At 44.3% G+C, this 18,106-nt stretch overlaps 1 protein-coding gene across 1 annotated transcript in view; it reads left to right on the forward strand.

Annotated features, from left to right (window-relative positions):
• The window catches only part of Atg5 (autophagy related 5), a 94,417-nt gene extending 82,435 nt beyond the window's left edge, over positions 1-11,982 (forward strand). Inside the window, exon 8 of the mRNA XM_021174066.2 lies at positions 10,602-11,982. Coding sequence (XP_021029725.1) covers positions 10,602-10,738 — 137 coding nt within the window. The 3' untranslated portion in view covers positions 10,739-11,982. The remainder of the gene's footprint in view (positions 1-10,601) is intronic.
• The last annotated feature ends 6,124 nt before the right edge of the window (positions 11,983-18,106 follow it).

The raw sequence follows: 18,106 nt of genomic DNA on the forward strand, positions 1-18,106 counted from the left end.
CTCCTGGGTATTCAGTTGGGGGATGAGATTAAGAGCTGCAGCCTTCACAAGCTTTGCCTTCTGATCTGGTCTCTGTCTCTGTCTCTCTCTGTCTCTCTCTGTCTCTCTCTCTCATTTATACACACACACAGAGGGCGGGGGGGGGGGGGGGGGAGCCAGACACAGAGACAGACAGCCCTTGAGTGCGCCAAGAGGACAGGTCAGAGGACAACTTTCAGGATCTCCTACTATGGGCTCTGGAGATCAAATGCACAGACATAACATGAAGACATAGCACCCATATAATAAAATAAAGAAAGAATAACAAAAACCCTTTAACGTGCAGCCGTCTGAGCTTCAGACTGTCTCAGGTGTTGTGAGTGAATAGCAGGCTTCTCCCCAAAGCAGCCAGCCAAGTGCGTTGGTTTATGGGAGCACCCATGTTTCATTGACAGTAGTACATAGATAGTCCCAGTATGCAGTGTTAAGTTTCATACCATGAAATTGGGCACGTCCTCAATTCTGTCTTTTTCTTTGGAAAACTTTTATCTTTGCCTCTTTTCATTTTGTATTTATTTTTAGAAAAAAAAATCATTTAAAATCTGTGGAGAGTAATCAGAAACTTGCAGTCTCTGAGTGAAGAGCTACTCTGTGCAGATTAGGATACCTGTACACTGTCAGTGTGTAGCATTTTGACATACCTGCACTCAAGCTGAAAGTGAAAGACTTGAAACTTGGGTGTGCACGGATAAGAACTAGCTGTCATCACATTATAAAAAGAGAAAGTACTCAAAGAGCCCGTGTGGCACCATGTCCTGCTTCTCCCTGTGAGAAGTGAACGGAACGTGGAGGAATATGTCTTACGTCATGGTGACAGTGGAATGTGCTATATTACGGCAGCGAAGCTGGGGTCATGGGAGTACTGCAGTGAGCTGCTTTGTTCTAGTCCTTCTGATCTGTAAGTAGTTAGGGGAATTAGCCAACATGGAAGAAAGAAACCAAAGGTGAGCACAGGTACGTGGTGCCTGTGGTTTCAGTGGAGTTAAAATGACTCTGAGACCTGCCTTTCTGTTCTAGGCCCGCAGTTACACACCTTCCTCTCTCAGTATACTACGTGGCAGTGTCAGGAAGCAGGCCCAGCCATGTGCTTCTGGCTGGCTGGGCACCTGCTGTCAGCCTCCAACCCGAGTCCAATCCCTGGGAGCCACATGATGGAAGGCGAGAAATAAACTAAATGTTAATATTTAAAAAGTCAAAGACCATATGCTTAATTTTTATTTAGAAGAATATAAAATGCCTGTAAATTTTGCTGGGTCATATTTTATTTCCCAATGTTCCAAGATAATTATAAAAATCTAGTAAGCTACATAGTGTAAGATAGTGTAACAAGCCTGCAATCTTTTTATTTTTCAACATTGTATTTTTATTTGGGAATTTTACACAATGCATGTTTATCACACTTACTTCTCAGTCCTTTCAGGTCCACCACCACTCTTGTTCCCTCCCCCAAGATAGAAGAGAAAAATATGTGCAGTCCAGTTTGGGTTGCCCATCCACTCAGGGGCGCATGGTCAACCTCTTAGTGGCCAGCTGCTTAAAGATAGCCCCTCCCCCACGTGCCAGAAGCTGTCAGCTGTGAAGAGGCACACTTCAGCATCCCTATCACAATTTTTAAGGGCTTTCTGCAATGGTTTCCTGTCTAGACTGACAAACCTTCATTCTTGGTTTTAGAATTTCCTTCAAGGTTTCATTGATTAATTATTTGTGTTGAACTATTTTCTCATGGTTTTATATTCAGTATTACATAAACAGAAGGTGTGAAGAAAGACTTGGTCCATGGCAGGTTAGTCCTAGTGTCCTCCAGCTCTCCTGAGAGGTGGATAGCTGAGCAAGCGCTCTGCCCTGTCCAGTTCCTCTGATGGCCACTTCACTCCTTACTCCGTAACGCCCTAGGGTCCTTTACAACTGTTGACTTCTGGGTTCCATGTGATGACTTAATTTTATCTCAGTCATTCACTCTCTCAGGGCTGTATATCTTGTCTTGTCGCTCTCAGATATGAAAGATACATTGTGTGCTCTGTAGAAAGCTTTGGCCAGGCGGAATGGGCAGGAAGTTGTACAGCTGTGGGGTGACCCACACTGAGGATGTGTTGTGCATAGTGAGGGAAGAGTAAAGATGGAGTCTTAATGTAAGACGAACCAAAGGCAGACAGTTGGGAAGGAAAGGGCTCAAGCCACACCTCACATGCCACTGTAAAGCCCTTACCAGCTGCCTGTGTGTGCCATGGAGCCTAAAGGCTCCTGCCACGCTGTTTGAGAGACTTCTGCCTTCAGATATGCCTGAAATTGTTGTAAGCTCAGAAATGGTGTAAAGGCACTGTGGAACACAGTGAAATTGAAGCTAGGGACTTGGCATGTCCAACTTAGATGATCTAACTTCAAAATGATTTTCTTTGTGCAGTTCCTCTGTGTGTGTGTGTGTGTGTGTGTGTGTGTGTGTGTGTGTGTGTGTGTCACAGTTTTACTATTTATTGACCCTCTGTAACTTGCTGTGTAGACCAAGCTAGTTTGGAACTCATTCAGCTGCCTCTGCCTTCCTTGCAAATGCTGGGGTTGAAGGTGTGTGCCGCCATGCCTGGCAGTTATCTTATTTTTAATAGGCTTTATGAGAAAACCATAGAAGTTCACAAAATAGAACTTTAGTGAATTCATATTTTTCCATACTCTACATGGTGTCTGTACAGTGATTCTCCATATGGAGTGTTGATTTCAGACACAGCAGCTGGGGTGGGAACACAAACCCCGGAAGTATCCTCAGGTGGTGGACAGGATTAAAGATCCCTATGGCTGTCTGAGAGCATGAGCTGTCACTGCAGTTAGCAGTCACATGGTTGCTGGGCCATTGCTCCCACAGGAGCAAGCATGGGAATGTGTGAGCACACGTCAGAACTGCAGCCCCACCCCCTCAGATAGTGTGGAAGGATGAGGTGATGGCTTTATAACTCTAGTCCCTTTCTCACCACAGACTGAACTAATGTCTATCTGTGCCTTCCTGCCATTTGAATTGGACAGTCATTAAAAATTTAACGGACCTAGGTGTCTGAGTTTATGAAATAAGTTAGTTTCCTGTTGCATTCTGAAGAAAGTCAGACAACATTTCCCATGTGAGACTTTAGAGTCTTATATTTTTCTAAGGTTTTCAGTTAGCCTGGTATTTCTTTTGTATAGGTTTGCTAATATATTTTTACAAACAAAATTTTATGGGAAACTTAGAAAAGCCAATTATACCTTCACTTATGGCAAGACTTCCATGCCATGGATTGACTGTTTTAGAAACTAGTTTCTAGATGGAATTAGATATGCCAGAAGTGTAGTCCCAGGAGGAAAGAGAAGCAAGGTTGGCCACAGCGCCACCATCACTTCATGCCCTGGAGCAGGCTAGATTGTCATCATATAACTTGCTGAAGCATAGAGGCCCAGAAGTAGGTTGTAGATTCTGTTGGTACTAACTGAGCGTTTGCCATTCAAGAGGACTACTGTAGTGATCCACACAGCACTGGGTCACCCCTGTAGTGGGAGCCCTCCTTTGTAGTTTCTTCCCAGCCTGGTTTTTGTTGTTTTTTATTCTTGATTGCATTTATATTTTATGGAAGAAACACTGTCTACAGTGGGAAGTCTAAAAGCAATGTAAATGCTGGCCCTCTGTGAGCAAAGATCTACTATAATCCTTGTTAAGGTTCAGCCTAAACTTGGTAATTATAGTTTACTAAATTTATCCCGCACCCGCACTGTAAACATAAATGAGTCTTGAGTGCTCTCCTCTCTGTCCGTCCTCATGCTTTGTCCAGCGCACAGGCACTTCTGACTAGTCTTGCTGATACAGACTCTCTTCAGATCTACATCCATTGGTATATAATGTCTTTTCTAAAATCAAAGAACGAAAATGATTATTTTCTTTCTCTACTAATGGAGGTGATGTGATACTGGATCCAACAAAAGATGCCTCTGATTTCCTCTCCATCATTTTTTTTTTTATCTTAATCTCAAGAAGCTAAATCAGTTAACCTGGATTTTCCAAAAGTGGAAAGCATAGGCTTGTGCAACCCTTACTCTGTTGCCGGCACTAGAAAATGAAGTCGCATGTGCACAGTTACGTGTTCTGTGCTCCTCAGCCTTGTCACATGGTGCAGCTGCTCTGCCAGTCACATGTACTATCTGCCAACAATAAGCTCAAAGTTACTTGGTCCCTTTATGCAGTCACAACAGTAGTATCTTGGGCGAGGAAAAGGCTCAGCAGGTAAAGATGCCTGGTGATGTGAGTTCAGAACCCAAAGTGGAAAGAGAAGTCATTCTACAGCTACCCTCTGCCTGCTCCGCATGTGCCGTGGCGCATGCACGTATGCACATACAGTGCACAAACAGCAATAACGTTTTTAAGGAAAATATTTTGAACCCTCCAGTTTTTTATAATTTTATCCATTTTTTTTAGGTGAACAAGGCCATGTTTAACTTTCACCTTTTTAAACTTGATGGTCATGAGGCTCTTGATCAGTTTGTTTAAATCATCTAACAGTCACTATCTACATTTTCTATTATGGCTAATTATATGGTTTTAATTTTAAATTTTTGGTTTATGTCTTTCTCATATAATGGCTATAAGCAAAAGTCAAGCGAATGCACGTGCTGAGAAGTTGATGATACCATCTAAAGAGCCAAGGCTCTGAAAGTATTTTAGAAATAAAATATTATATATGCTAGGTAGTTTGTACATGGAAAATGGATCCGTGGACTGTGAGTGGCTCCTTATAGCTGGCACTGAGTGAGCATAGACCCGGAAGATGTTAATGGAGTGCCGTGAAAGGCTTGTAGCTCTCTGATAAACAGCGTTCCTTCTGTTTGTGATCACGGATGAAAGCCCAGTGCTCAGGAATGCTCGTTTTCACTGCTGCAGTGTGGAGTGCGCTCTTAAGATGAAGATCTCATTCCCCAGGAAGCATTTCTGCGTAAGATTAATTGCCCTTTTAAAATCAGTGTTTGATGTATTCCTTTGGCCATATCCTGGCTTGCTTTAACCCCCGACCTGACCTCCCTGACTGTTGCCACCGCGGCCCACCGAGTCAGAGCATGATGTATGGCGCTTCAGATTTCAGCCTGGGCTGTCTCGTGGCAGTGGCTTCAGGCTGCATTTTACTCATGAACATATCTGAGGAATTTGTCAGATTAGAGAAAAATTGTTCAGACTAGTTAGTGGTAATCAAAAAGCTTGTCTCTTTATTTATTGGTCTTAAAACTTTCTTACAATTATTAAATTATTTTTAACAAAATTTGTTCTTGAATCATAAAATAACCCTGAAGCTGCAGTAGTTAAATTGGGTGTCAGTTCACTTGATCTGAGCTTTCTGTTCCTCCATATTTAGAGGTGTGAACCTCAAAAGAGATTAATTCAATTGAAACTTCTCATTAAAGGCTATGTTCCTTTTCATCCTTTCCTTTAGCTTCCTTTGTAAACTAAAATTCCAATTGTGTCTGTCAATCAGAAAGAAACTGCAAGATGTCCCGAGAAACTGAGGCAGCCTGTTCTAAAGACCCTAGTATGCTTCGTGTTGCTGTCTGCCTGGACCTGAGCACTCTGTCCCCAGCAGGCCAGTGATCATGGGGTGAGCTCTCAGGAAGCAGGCTGAAGAGTAGAAAAGTCTTTATAAGAGCAACATTGTTTCTGTTTAAGTGGGTTTTGTTGTTTGGATTGAAGGAAGATTTGTTTTGTTTTGTTTATTGTTTGTCAGTTTTTGTTTGGTTTGGGTTTCTTGCTGCTGGGGGGGGGGCGGTGTTTGGTGTGTTTTTTTTTTTTTTTTTTTTTTTTTTTTTTGAGATAGGCTTTCTCTGTGTAGCACTGTAGACCAAGCTGGCCTTGAACTCACCCATCTGACTACTGGGTTTAAAGGGTACCACCACTTCCCTGGTGTTGGTTTGCTTTTGTTGTTGTTGTTGGTTTTTTTTTAATCTTTGTAAAATGAATCTTGAAGTCTTTTAAACAATATTATCGTAATAAGTCAGGGCTCCCTTGACTGTAAGGTGAGGTATTTCACTGGATTTTTATTTTTTTTTTTTTAAGATTTATTTATTATATGTAAGTACACTGTAGCTGTCTTCAGACACTCCAGAAGAGGGCGCCAGATCTCGTTGCGGATGGTTGTGAGCCACCATGTGGTTGCTGGGATTTGAACTCTGGACCTTCGGAAGAGCAGTCGGGTGCTCTTACCCACTGAGCCATCTCACCAGCCCCTCACTGGATTTTTATGTTGAATATATTTTATGTCTTTTTATTATTATTTATTTATTATATGACATTATTTTGAATGTCATATAATTTGTATATTACTGAGTCTGGGGTTTTGTTGGCCCTCCCCTTTTTTTTGAACAATGCCACCGAATAATTAGAGGCTAAGTTCTTATAACCTCTTGGCTGCCAATCACATAATTAAGTCCATATTGTTTTATAGATCTTGGTGGATATCTAGTACCAAAGAATTAACTTCTTACCATTCTTGAGAGCATAGTCCTCCCCTTCTCTGACCCCCTTTCTCAACCTGCTCTCCCACTGACTCCCCCCACCCTCACGGTCTTATGTAGCCCTGCCTGGCCTGGAATTTGCTGTGTGACCTTGAACTCTGGTTCTTTTGTTTCTACCCGCTGTATTGCCGGGATTGTGTGCTGCTACAGCCAACTTGGGTAGTGCTAGAGATCACACCTAAGGCATTGTGCACACTTAGCAACCTCTCTACCGCCTGAACTCTAGCTCAGAGCTCATTTTCATTTTCTCTATAATATTTTCATACCCTAGGAAGGGTGGAGAAATGAACTAACTTCATTGAATACCTCCTATGTCCAAACCCTCTTGCAGCTTCAACTGGTCTTTGTGCTGCTGCTGCTGCTGCTGCTGCTGCTGCTGCTGCTGCTGCTGCTGCTGCTGCTGCTGCTTCTCCTTCTTCTTCTTTTTGGATTTATTTATTTATTTATTTATTTATTTATTTATTGTATGTGAGTACACTGTAGCTGTCTTCAGACACATCAGACAAGGGCATCAGATCACATTGCAGATGGTTTGTGAGCCACCTATGGTTGCTGGGAATTGAACTCTTTATCACTGAACCATCTCCCCAACCCCTGGGCTCGCTTCTTTAATTCTTCTTTTATTCTTCAAGGAGCCCTAGAGATGAGACTTTATTCACTCTCTAAGATGAGGAACTGGAGGCGCATTTAGCTAGAGTCTAAGCTAGTAAATGTTGATGGCTGACGTCTGAAGGGAAGACTTTGCTGTTGTGGTGTGAAAGAATGGGATCCTGATTAGAACTGGGAGGTCTGCTAGGACTTTATAGAGCAGAGGTTTGCAGCCCGTGACACTCAACTCATGGAGACCTAGGTGGCCTTGGGTTCCGGGCACCAGATAGGACTTGGAATATGTCTCAGTCATCTGTCAGCCTTCAGTGCATTACCAACCCAGCCTCCTCAGAAATGTGAAGACAGGGTGTGACGTCTTCTCTTGACGTGTGCAGCATGTCTGAGAACGCACGTCACTGATGTTCAGTGAGAAGGGCAGCAGAGGACCAGCCAGCCTGTTTGTTTCTCCTCCATTAACCTTCCTCGTGCTGTGGTGGTGGATCAGAGTGTGAACTAGGTAGGACCCTATATGCAACCTTCACTTCCTATAAAATGAAATCTCAGAGAAATGAAGTTGGCCATCCATTCCCAGGGTGGGGATTCAAGGGTTTGAACTCATAGTGTGTCTGTCAGTAGCACCTGTCTGCACGATTGGCCTTTCTCCTTTATGCCTGATTTATATCATTGTGTGCATTTATTCTTGTTGTACATATGGCTGTATACTGGCCCCATCCCAAGAATCCTCTGTTTAGTTACTTTTAGAAAGAAGTCGGAAAACAAAGCAAAGGAGAAATACTGATGAAGTGTTGGATCGATGCGTGCTGTGACAACTGTTTCACATCGTCGTCTTGTCTGTCTTTGCTTTCTTCTCCTTTGTTCTGAGATGGGATCTTACGTAGTCTATAGAGTAAGAGTGTTAAGAGAACCATACACTGGAATGTTTTCAGGTAGTATAAGAGCTGTCCTAAGGACTGTGCCTCCCATGTGCTCAGATTTCAAACAAGGCTACCATGCCAGGCCTTAGCTCACACCTTAAGTTGTTCTGAAGAGAGGTAGGCACAGGTAGGCCCAACTTAGGTGTCTAAGATTAGAACACATTCATGCAAGAGTTCAGAATGACCCCAGCTTGCAGGCTGGAGACGCAGAACTTGCCTTCCCAGCACACGATGGCACGACAAGGCACGTTTGATGCAGTTAGAGTGCCTCTCATGTTCTCTGGCTTACACCAGGACACAGTGCTCTAACGGGATTGGTCATCTGCCTTGTCAGGCACATGTGCAGCAGTGGCTGGGACACAGTCAGTGGATGGGAGCTGGTGTTTGTGCTGCGTCAGGACCTGTGCTGAGGCTGAGCGGTGACTGGTTAGGCTTTACTCTCTCAGAAGGGCTGGCTGGCTTGAGAACCTGCACACAGAGGGGACTTTTACTCTCACCACGCTTTCGGTGTGTGACTCAGTTCTAAGTAGGAGGGAATTCTGAGAATAGTAAAATAGCTCAAAGAAATATATAATAAGAATATTAAGAGAACCACACTGGAAACGTCTTCAGATATTCTAAGAAATCATTCTGGGGACCTTGGGTTCATCCATCTAGACACTGGTTCTTAAGTCTTCCCAAAGATTAGAGGTGCAGCCTTCTGTGCTCTGTGTGCAGCTTTGCTCTCTGTCTGTAGATGCTTCTGACCAGCATTCTGAAGCCATTCTTTGTATTAATGCTGTGATTATAGCTGCATAAAATAATGTCTGCATAGATGCAACAAAGCTGGCTAGAGGGATGGAGAGGTGGCTCAGCCTTTAAGCGTGTGCTAGTCCCAGGTTGCATCCCAGCACCCATGTTGGGGAGCTCACAATAGCCTGTAACTCCAGGTCCAGAGATCCAACACCCTCATCTGACCGCTGGACACTCTACTCCTGCACACACCCATTTAGACTCGGATACACGTGCATTAACTAAATCATACAAGTGGGGGGGTTTGTTTGTTTGGTTGGTTGGTTGGTTGGTTGGTTGGTTTGTTTTAAGATAGGGAAAGGAAAGCAAGAGAGGCAATTTTTAGATTCTGGGGCCCTAAGGCAATGGTCTTTCCCCAGAGTTAAGCTGAACTGTGACAGGGATAAGGGCAAGCTTTGTTTGGTTGTGTTTGAAGTTGGTAGCTGGTAGCATGCTTATCAGGTTTTTAATTTGCGAGTTCTCTTTTGACTGTAGTGTTTCCATGTCTGCTGTTGCTCTCTCCCTGCCTACCTACCCTTCAGCCTCTGAAGGAAGGCTGAATATTTCTTTAAAGGTTCTGCTTTCATGTGGAGCCAGGCCGTCCCAGCCCTTAGAGCAGTGAAAGGCACTTGGAGTAGAACAGAAATACTAGCAGCAGCTGTAGTGACCCTGTCCACCAGCGCTAGCCCTGTTCTCCTTGGTTCCCAGGATGCTGAGGGTTGCCATGATGTTTTGAAGACACTGTCAGGGAGTTGTACCACAGGGTGACAAATAGTTCCTTCTTTTCCATTTTGGTTATTTTTGTTTGGTTGGGGGAGGGGTATGTTGGAGAGCTGTTCTTTACATTAGGGGTTTGTTTGTTTGTTTGTTTTGCTTTTTTAATGTTAATACAATTTGAATTTAAAGGCATTAATTGCAGCATACTTTAAATTTGTATTATGTTTGAATTCATTTTAGTGTAGAAGTGATTGCCCACATTTCTTGGTATGAGTATGGAGGTCAGAAGACAACTTGGGGGACTAGGTTCTTTGCTTCTACCCTGGGTGTCAGGGATCAGACTGGAAGCCATCTGGCCTGCCAGCGAGTGCGCTTCTCAGTTGAGTCCTGTAACCAGCCCTATAGTTCTATTTTAATGAGCAAGCAGCAAATATTAGTAAAACCTGATGAGGTTTTGGGACTCTTAATGAAGAATCTTTAAGTCAGATTATTGGCTCTCTGTGATCCCAGCTTTAATTGTGCTATTTTTTTTTATTACTTTCAACACTGTGGGAAATACTTGAGCACATTTCAGAGAATCAGCAAAGCTCCCAGCTGTTAAACATCCTCTCGAATTCTGTTCTGATTCAGGATCATTTCTGCCCTATATTTTTAAGGGTGTGTTGTGTGGCCTTCCAGAGTTGCCATTTCAACAGTCGTCTGTGGTGGTTTGAACTGTGTACCTAGAGTATTTTGGTCAGTGGGTTCACCCTGCTGTTTTCTCCAGCATGGTTTCACTAACGTCAATCTCAGGCAAGCACAGTAATTAAGAAAGAACAAACACTTTCGCAGAGCAACAGAATTTTTATCAGAATTCACTGCAGCCCTCAGGTTTCTGTTTAGGATGAGACATTTTGCAACATCTAAACTTTCTCCTTGTCTTCATTTCCTGTTGAGGGGATAAAACAAGTTTGAAATCCATTTAATTCACTCAGGACCCTGAAAAGGCAAGTCGTCCTCTTTCCCTGTGTTTTTTACTGTTGGATCTCTTTCTTGGAACAGATGGAGAGAAGAAGAGCCAGGTGATGATTCACGGGATCGAGCCAATGCTGGAAACCCCTCTGCAGTGGCTGAGCGAGCATCTGAGCTACCCAGATAACTTTCTTCATATTAGCATTGTCCCCCAGCCAACAGATTGAAGAGCGTGTCCTCCTCGCTAGATGGAACCACCTTGAGTCAGGACAACGAGGCGTGACACCCTTGCTTCAGTCAGGTTCGGTGGAGGCAACAGAAACCCGGGCTGCTGCAAGCCAAGGAGAAGATTCCATGAGAGATAGGGCACCCGGGCAGGGCTGAGTGTGCACCACTGCTTCGCTGAGACAGACAGGACCACTGCAGCCTCCTCTTCTCGTGAAATGCAATGCAGCCGAAGCCTTTGCTCAATGAAAAAAAAAAAAAAATGGAAATGTGCCACAGTTTGTATTTCTGATTAACAAATAACTGGGGTATTTCCTAAGGTGACCATGGTTGAACCTTAGGCAGGAGAGTGGAAACATTGGTTGAATTTTCAATAGAATTAGACTTAAGAAAGTAAAAGAGAAATTCTGTTATTAATAACTTGCAGTAATTTTTTTGTAAAAGATCAAATTACAGTAAACCCATCTTTCCTTAATGAGACTTTCCTGTTTACAGTCAGTCTATTGGTATGCAAGCAATCTTGTAACTTTGATAATGAACAGTGAGAGATTTTTAAATAAAGCCTCTAACTATGTTTTGTCATTTAATAACAAAGAGTTTGTCACTTTTCAAGGACCTCCTGACTCTCCTAGAGTAAGCCACTTTTTCTTCTGTGTTCCCATTTCTCACTGGCATAGCAAGGGTGCGGGGCATAAGGCAACTTGTCTCAGGAGCTATCACAGGATTTATTACTGTGACTTGAAAAACCTGTCTTCTATATACTAAAGGTATAAATAATCCTGTCTGTCTTTGCTGTTATGTTGGTCACTGTAAACTATCAAATCATAGTATGCCAAGTATCTGTCTGCGATAGTTTTTAAATATTTTGAATCTCCCGTTCCTTTCCAGTGTTTTTGTTTGTTTTGGTTTGGGTTTTTTGTTTTACTTTTTTGTTTTTTGGCTCCTGGATTACTATGTCATTGTGGCCCCTGGCAGCCAGTCTTTAAAGCCTGAAGGTGACCTGTCTCTAGACTGCAGTAGCTTTTCCTTATCATTACCAAAAACATCCAGAGGTTACTGGAACTCCTACCACAGTAAGGACAGTTTGCTGCACTCTCTCAATGGCTGCTTGGAGACTCCTGCTGTTGATTTGTGAGCTAGCTTGCTGTCCACATTGAATGTCAATCCATCTGAGTATGCTAAAAGATGATATCATAAAATAATGGTTCTAGATTCAATAATAAAGATGAATGTTTTCTTATAAAAATTATGTGGTGGCTCAAGTGAGGTCCTGATAGTGCTCCTTCCTCCTTCCTCCTTTCTCCTTCCCCTGCCCTCTCCTCTGGCCCCCTGCCCTCTCCCCTATCCTCTTCCCTGGCCCCCTGCCCTCTCCCCTACCCTCTCCCCTGGCCCCCTACCCTCTCCCCTGGCCCCCTGCCCTCTCCCCTACCCTCTCCCCTGGTCCCCTGCCCTCCCTAGCTTTTGATCTTTACTGATTTACAGCACATTTTTTCACAAATAATGAGATAAAATTGGCCAAATAGCAAATATCCTAGAATGGAAGTTGTAAGCATAATAATAAAAGAAATAACACTGAGGATCAATCACAGAAAAAATAGAAGCAAGCAGGAAAACATTGCCTGACAAAACAAAGCGCCCTTTCAGTACAGGCGGGGAAAAGAGCACTCTCAGTTACATAAGGAAAACTGGCTGACTTGTGTTTCTGCACATCGGTCTGGATATGAGTGTTCATCTGCTGAGTGTGGGGATTTTCCCCTTTGGAGTTTTGACAAACTGAGGAGAGGTTACTGAAGGATCGGATGCCAGGGAGGGCTTGTGAGGTGTGGTCAGAAGGGTAACCATGGCGACTTTTGGGTGACACTGGGGTAAGGGATTCCAGGGACTTGAGAGCTCTTGACCTCCACTTGTAGATTAACAGAGTAAATCCCACCAAGCCACTGCTGTCCAGCCCGCCGTGTTCCTGCTGCCAGGAGCATCTGCAACCTGGTGAGCTAAGGACCGGGCCCAGTGACCAGAGACAGAATAAATAAAGCCAGGAATTAGTGCTGGCTACAATACCTAGTTTTTATTTGAACACTTAAGTCTTATGGCCTACTAAAAAGCTAGGTAAATATGTTTGCCTTCATTCCTAGGAGTTGGGAGTGAAATATTTATAGAGCAAGATTGGGATTCCCTCATCTTCAGACTACAAGTTTCTACAGAGAAGATGTGGGATGAGGGATAATAGAGAATGAATGGGCTACAGGTCTTAGCAGGTGCCTCACTCTGAGAATAAAAAAAGTAAGTTCTTGGCCTTTGTTGACAGGGGAGGAATTCAGGGCCTAAGCTACCATTTACCTATCATTGTGCTCCTCGAAACTTGCATGACCTTGCTCCAACCGTAGAGAGCTTGTTGGAACCCAAGCCTGGTGATAAGGATGCACAGGGTATGTCCCTGAGGATGAGGGAGATGTGTCCCCAGCCATGTTGTGATTTTCCAATTCAGTGAAACTAAGTGGATCATCCTAAGACTTCAGGTTTAACGTTGAGCAATTAGCTTTGGGGTGGGGGTGGGGGAGCATACCTGCATGCCACAGCAGGAGTCGGGGCTGGTTCTCTCCTTCCACTCCTGGTCCCAGAGATAGAACTCAGGGTGTCAGTCTTGGCGGCAAGCACCCTTAACCACTTAGCCACATCTTGCTGACCCACCAATAACTCTTAATGGTTATCTTTCTATGGTATACTTGTTTAAAAATCTGTTCAGATAACCTATCTTCTAGTTTTCAAAAATGCGGTACATGTGGCTCGTGCTAGAGAATGCAAATTACATTTTCTTAGACTATTGATGCTTCTGTTCTGAGAGGAGTCGGGTCTCCCATTACTTGTGGCACCATAATTCAAAAAGTAGGATAAAATCCCTGGGTATGAAGGGAGAAAAATCAAATATGATCATAATTGAAACTGAGCTCATTTTTATGCAACCACGATGACAGAGTTGTTCTCAATACAAGTTCTATTCCTCTGTGTGGTTTTGTTTTTTTTGGGTTGTTTTTTTTTTTTTTTTTTTTTTTTCTGTTCTGTTCTGTTCTGTTTTTTGAGCCAGGGTTACTCTGTGTAGCCCTGGCTAACTTGTAACTCACTCTGTAGACCAGGATGACCTCCAACTCAGATCTACCGGCCTCTGCCTCTGAGGAATGGGATTAAAGGTATGAACCACCACCACCTGGCCAGCTTTGTTTTCAGATATATTCATCTGGCCTGAGAATGCACCAGAAGAAGGTGGAGGAAGGAGAGGCGTGTATCTTGTTCAGATTATTGGAGAGCAGATGGCACCCTGTAATTACAGGTCATCTTTTGTGATACAGAAGTGACAGGCAGGTAGTGTGAGCTGCACTTAAGAGCTTCGATGGCTTTTAGGCTAGCACGTGTGGTAGGGATGCTCTTTCCAGCTGGGCAGCAAAGGGAATCCCCAGGTCAGGCAGTCCTGAGAGCAAACATAACATTTTTCAGTGTGCTGTATTGTATTGTAAAGCCACCAGTTTCACATGTGTGTGGATCAGATGCACTGCTGTTGAGTTGGTCTTGAGCTCTCCGTGTAGCTAACAGTTCCCTGGAACTTCTGCTTCTCTGCCTTTACCTCCCAACTGCTAGCACTACAGGTAAGCATTACCCCATATATATTTCAAATGTGGTTTTTCTGTAGGATATTTTCAGCTTGCCCATCTGAACCAGAGAGCAGCCATAGGAAGCTCTTTATCATGCTCCTTCATATGACTGACAGATCTTTCAGACTCAAATACAAATTATATTTGCTTCTCCAAATGTACTAGCAAATGTACTAATGTCTTATACTACAGGCCTAACCTTGTAACCACACAGTCTTCTGTGTTTAAATAATGAAGAGACTCACTAGATTCTTAGGTTTTTAATACTGAGCCGTTTTAATCTTATTTGTGTTAAGGGGATAACATATAAAGGTAAGTCTGGGAATTGGGGACATTTCAGTGTGCTCTGACACATCCCCTGACCCTCTAAAAAGGTCTTGGTGTATAGCTTTCTCCTACCCCCCAGTCACAGAGCCAAAAACCGGTCTATAAAAAGGCATAATTAATGGCTAATGACATTTTTAAGTAGGTCTTGTGTTCCTGTCCGAGTTACCAGGTACAAAAATAGGACAGACCCTGTCATTTAGAAATCAATATACAAAGTTCAGTTGGTTGGGGTTGGCATCACCAGTGGAGACGTGCTTACTCAAATCTGCTCTCAGGAGGAACCACCATGGACCGGGTCCTTGCGTCAGCCCACATTCATTTTAGCTGTTGTGTCGACCACAGTGCAGGCCTGTTTCAGCCTCCCTTTGAGCAGCTCCTCAGCTGCTATTCTCGGCCAGCATCTGGAGGTCTTCATCAGTCCTGACCTTTTCATAGACGAGTGCTTTGTGCCGAGCTTGTGCTGGAGGCGTTGCTTCTGAAAAGGAGAGTTGTGGAATCCAGCAGCATCTCCCGAACTCCTGGGGCTGGAGCAAGCAGTTGGGTCCTGCTGACTTAAGTTTAGAGTGTGAATCTTCATCCCCTCCCCAGTTCCCAGCAGCTCACTAGGAGCTCAGGCCTGAGTCATCTCCAAGCCGATGATTTCTAGTTGCTCATTCCTTCATCGGAGGTGACCCATTTTGTCAATGTCACTTCCAAAATAGTTTACTAGGTTTATATTGAATATCTGCTGTCTGCCGAGTACTCGGGAATTTAGAGCCAGCCCCGTTGCAGTCTCTGAGCATGAGAATCATATCGAGAGCATTGGCTTTCAGGCACTAGCGCATGCAACAGATACCTTTGACCTCTAGCTGGCTTTGTCTGGACTTGGTAGGAGTGGAGGTCCTGGGGCTGTCACTGGAGGCTTTTATCTACCTGGCTCTGATGTCTAGCTTGTTACTTTTCTGTTGATGGCTCTTTTTTTTTTTTTTTTTTTTTCTGAGACAGGGTTTCTCTGTGTAGCCCTGGCTGTCCTGGAACTCACTCTGTAGACCAGGCTGGCCTCAAACTTAGAAATCCACCTGCCTCTGCCTCCCAAGTGCTGGGATTAAAGGCATGCGCCACCACTGCCTAGCGTTGGCTGACTCTTCTACAGAGATAGTAACTGTGGTTTGTAGACATGTGGACTCCCTCTCATTTTGTGAAGATTTAGGGAAACTTCTCATCCCATACCTACCAGCCTTTTCCTGGTGTCTTACCCACATCTCCTACAAAAATGTCATCCTGGGGTTTGAACAGATAGCACAGCAGTTGGGAGCACCGGCTGCTCTTCCAGAGAACCCAGATTTAGTTCCCAGCACCCGCATGACAGCTTGTGGCTATCTGTAGCTCCAGTTCCAGAGGATCTGGCACCCTCACACAGACATATGCATGCAGTCAAAGCATTAGTGGACATAAAAATAAATGTCGTTTTTAAAAATATAAATATAAAATGTTATCCTGGCGCAAGCATTTCTCTAATCTGGGTCAGTGTTTTGAAGTTCACTGCTGTCTGAAGTCTTTTATAGGTTTCAAGGATGCTGGTTCTTAAGTCTGCAGGTGTCACTAAGGCCTGATGAGACAGTAAAAGTGAGACAAAGGAAATGGAATTAGCAGCCAGCACCTCAGATGCTGCAAGCCCAAGGATTAGATGTATAACATCTTTCTTTCCTATCCAGGTCCCATGAGGTAGTGCACGTCAGCCTTGAAATCATGTCACTCCTGCCCCGGCCTCCTGGGAGGCAGCACTCAGCAGCTGCATGTGACCTAAAACCATTGCTGCAGTGGTACACCAGTTGCTGCTATGTGCTAGACAGACTCTGGAGTTTATAGACGTCCATGCGACAAGCTCAGAGATCTAGGAAAACGGTTGCAAAAGTTGTGCAGCAAACAAGAAAGTGTCTGGGAAGGCAGCAGACAGAACTTAGCTGCAGGGAAATAATTGGAAGAGGTGATGGGAAAAGCTAGCCAGGCTGCAGCAGGAGGGACTAGCTTCGGGCCGTGGGGTGACATTGGCGGGGATTTGACTGGAGCACGTTTGACAGCTGACCACACCTTGTTTCATTCTTCACTTTCTTTCTGCTCACCACACCCTGCAGCTTTGCTTGGCTCGGCCTCTTTTCAGTTTCCTTCCCTTCTCACCTTGAGTGGTGTGGTGTCCCAGCGGTCACCTCGGGGCCTCTTCCTCTACAGTACTTGAACTCATCCCAAGGCTCTTTTGTTGTTGCTTTTAATGTGAATGCGTAGGGCATGGTGGCTTATGCGTTTAATCCCAGCACTTGGAGGCAGACACTGGTGCATCTGTGAGTTCAAGGCCAGCCTAAACTACATAGTTGCAGGAGAACCAGAGTTATGTAGAGACCCTGTCTCAAAAAAAAAAAAAATTAATAAAAAATAAAAAAGAAGTGTTTGTGTATGCTTTTATGGAGATGCTGGAGCTGGGAACCAGATGGTGTGAGATACCCCAGAACTAGAGTTAGAGGAAGGTCTGAGCCACCCTGTGGGTGCCTGGAACTGAATCCAGGTCCTCTAATAGAGCAGCCAAGGCTCTTACCTGCTGAGACATCTTCCCAGCTCCACAACTTAGGCCGTTTAACACCCTTGTTATCACCAACAGCGACCTCTGCACTCCAAACAATACTCAGCCACCTACTTGACATCTATGTCAGTTAAATAGCAATTCAAACTTGGGCATCAAAGCAGAATTCTTGACTCCCCTGCCTCAGACCCCCACCTGTCCCGTTCTTCCATATCTACTCAGCTCTGTGGTCCTAAAATGTGAGTCAGCATCAGCACCGCTCTTGCCCTGCTCACCCACACCGTGCCCATCAGTAAGTCTTGGAGAGTCTGTCGACCTTAAAATATAATACAACTGAGAGTTTGTCACCCTGTCTGCTGAAACATAAGGCTCAGCAGCCACACACCATCATCCAGTCTGCTGCAGTGGCCTTTTACCTGGTCACCCTGTCTCCAGTCAATACTCAGGGAAAGCTAAGTCACCCGTAGGTGAGTCAGAAACTATTTAGTACTCTCAAGTGTGTCCTGTGGCATGCAAGACATGGTAATATGGAAGAGCATGTATCATCTATCTGAAATTACTTAGGTCTTCTGCCCTTTCTATGGAAGCCTCCCTGACCTAGAGTTGACTTTGGGCCTTCACCTCTTGCGTTCCCACTCATGTTAATTGCTCCACAGCTGTTCCTTGGTAGGCTATAAAGCTCTGTGAGAGTCAGATCTGTCTGCCTCACAGTGTTGTGAATGGCACTTGGGGGTAGAGGCAGGTGGGTCTCTGAGTTCAAGGCCAGCCTGGTCTACAGAGTGAGTTGCAGAAAGCCAGGACTACACAGAGAAACCCTGTCTAGAAAACAAACAAAACAGAAACAA

This window comes from Mus caroli, unplaced genomic scaffold, assembly GCF_978045245.1.
Source record: "Mus caroli unplaced genomic scaffold, Mus_caroli_1 scaffold_9, whole genome shotgun sequence".
Classification (NCBI taxonomy): Eukaryota; Metazoa; Chordata; class Mammalia; order Rodentia; family Muridae; genus Mus; species Mus caroli.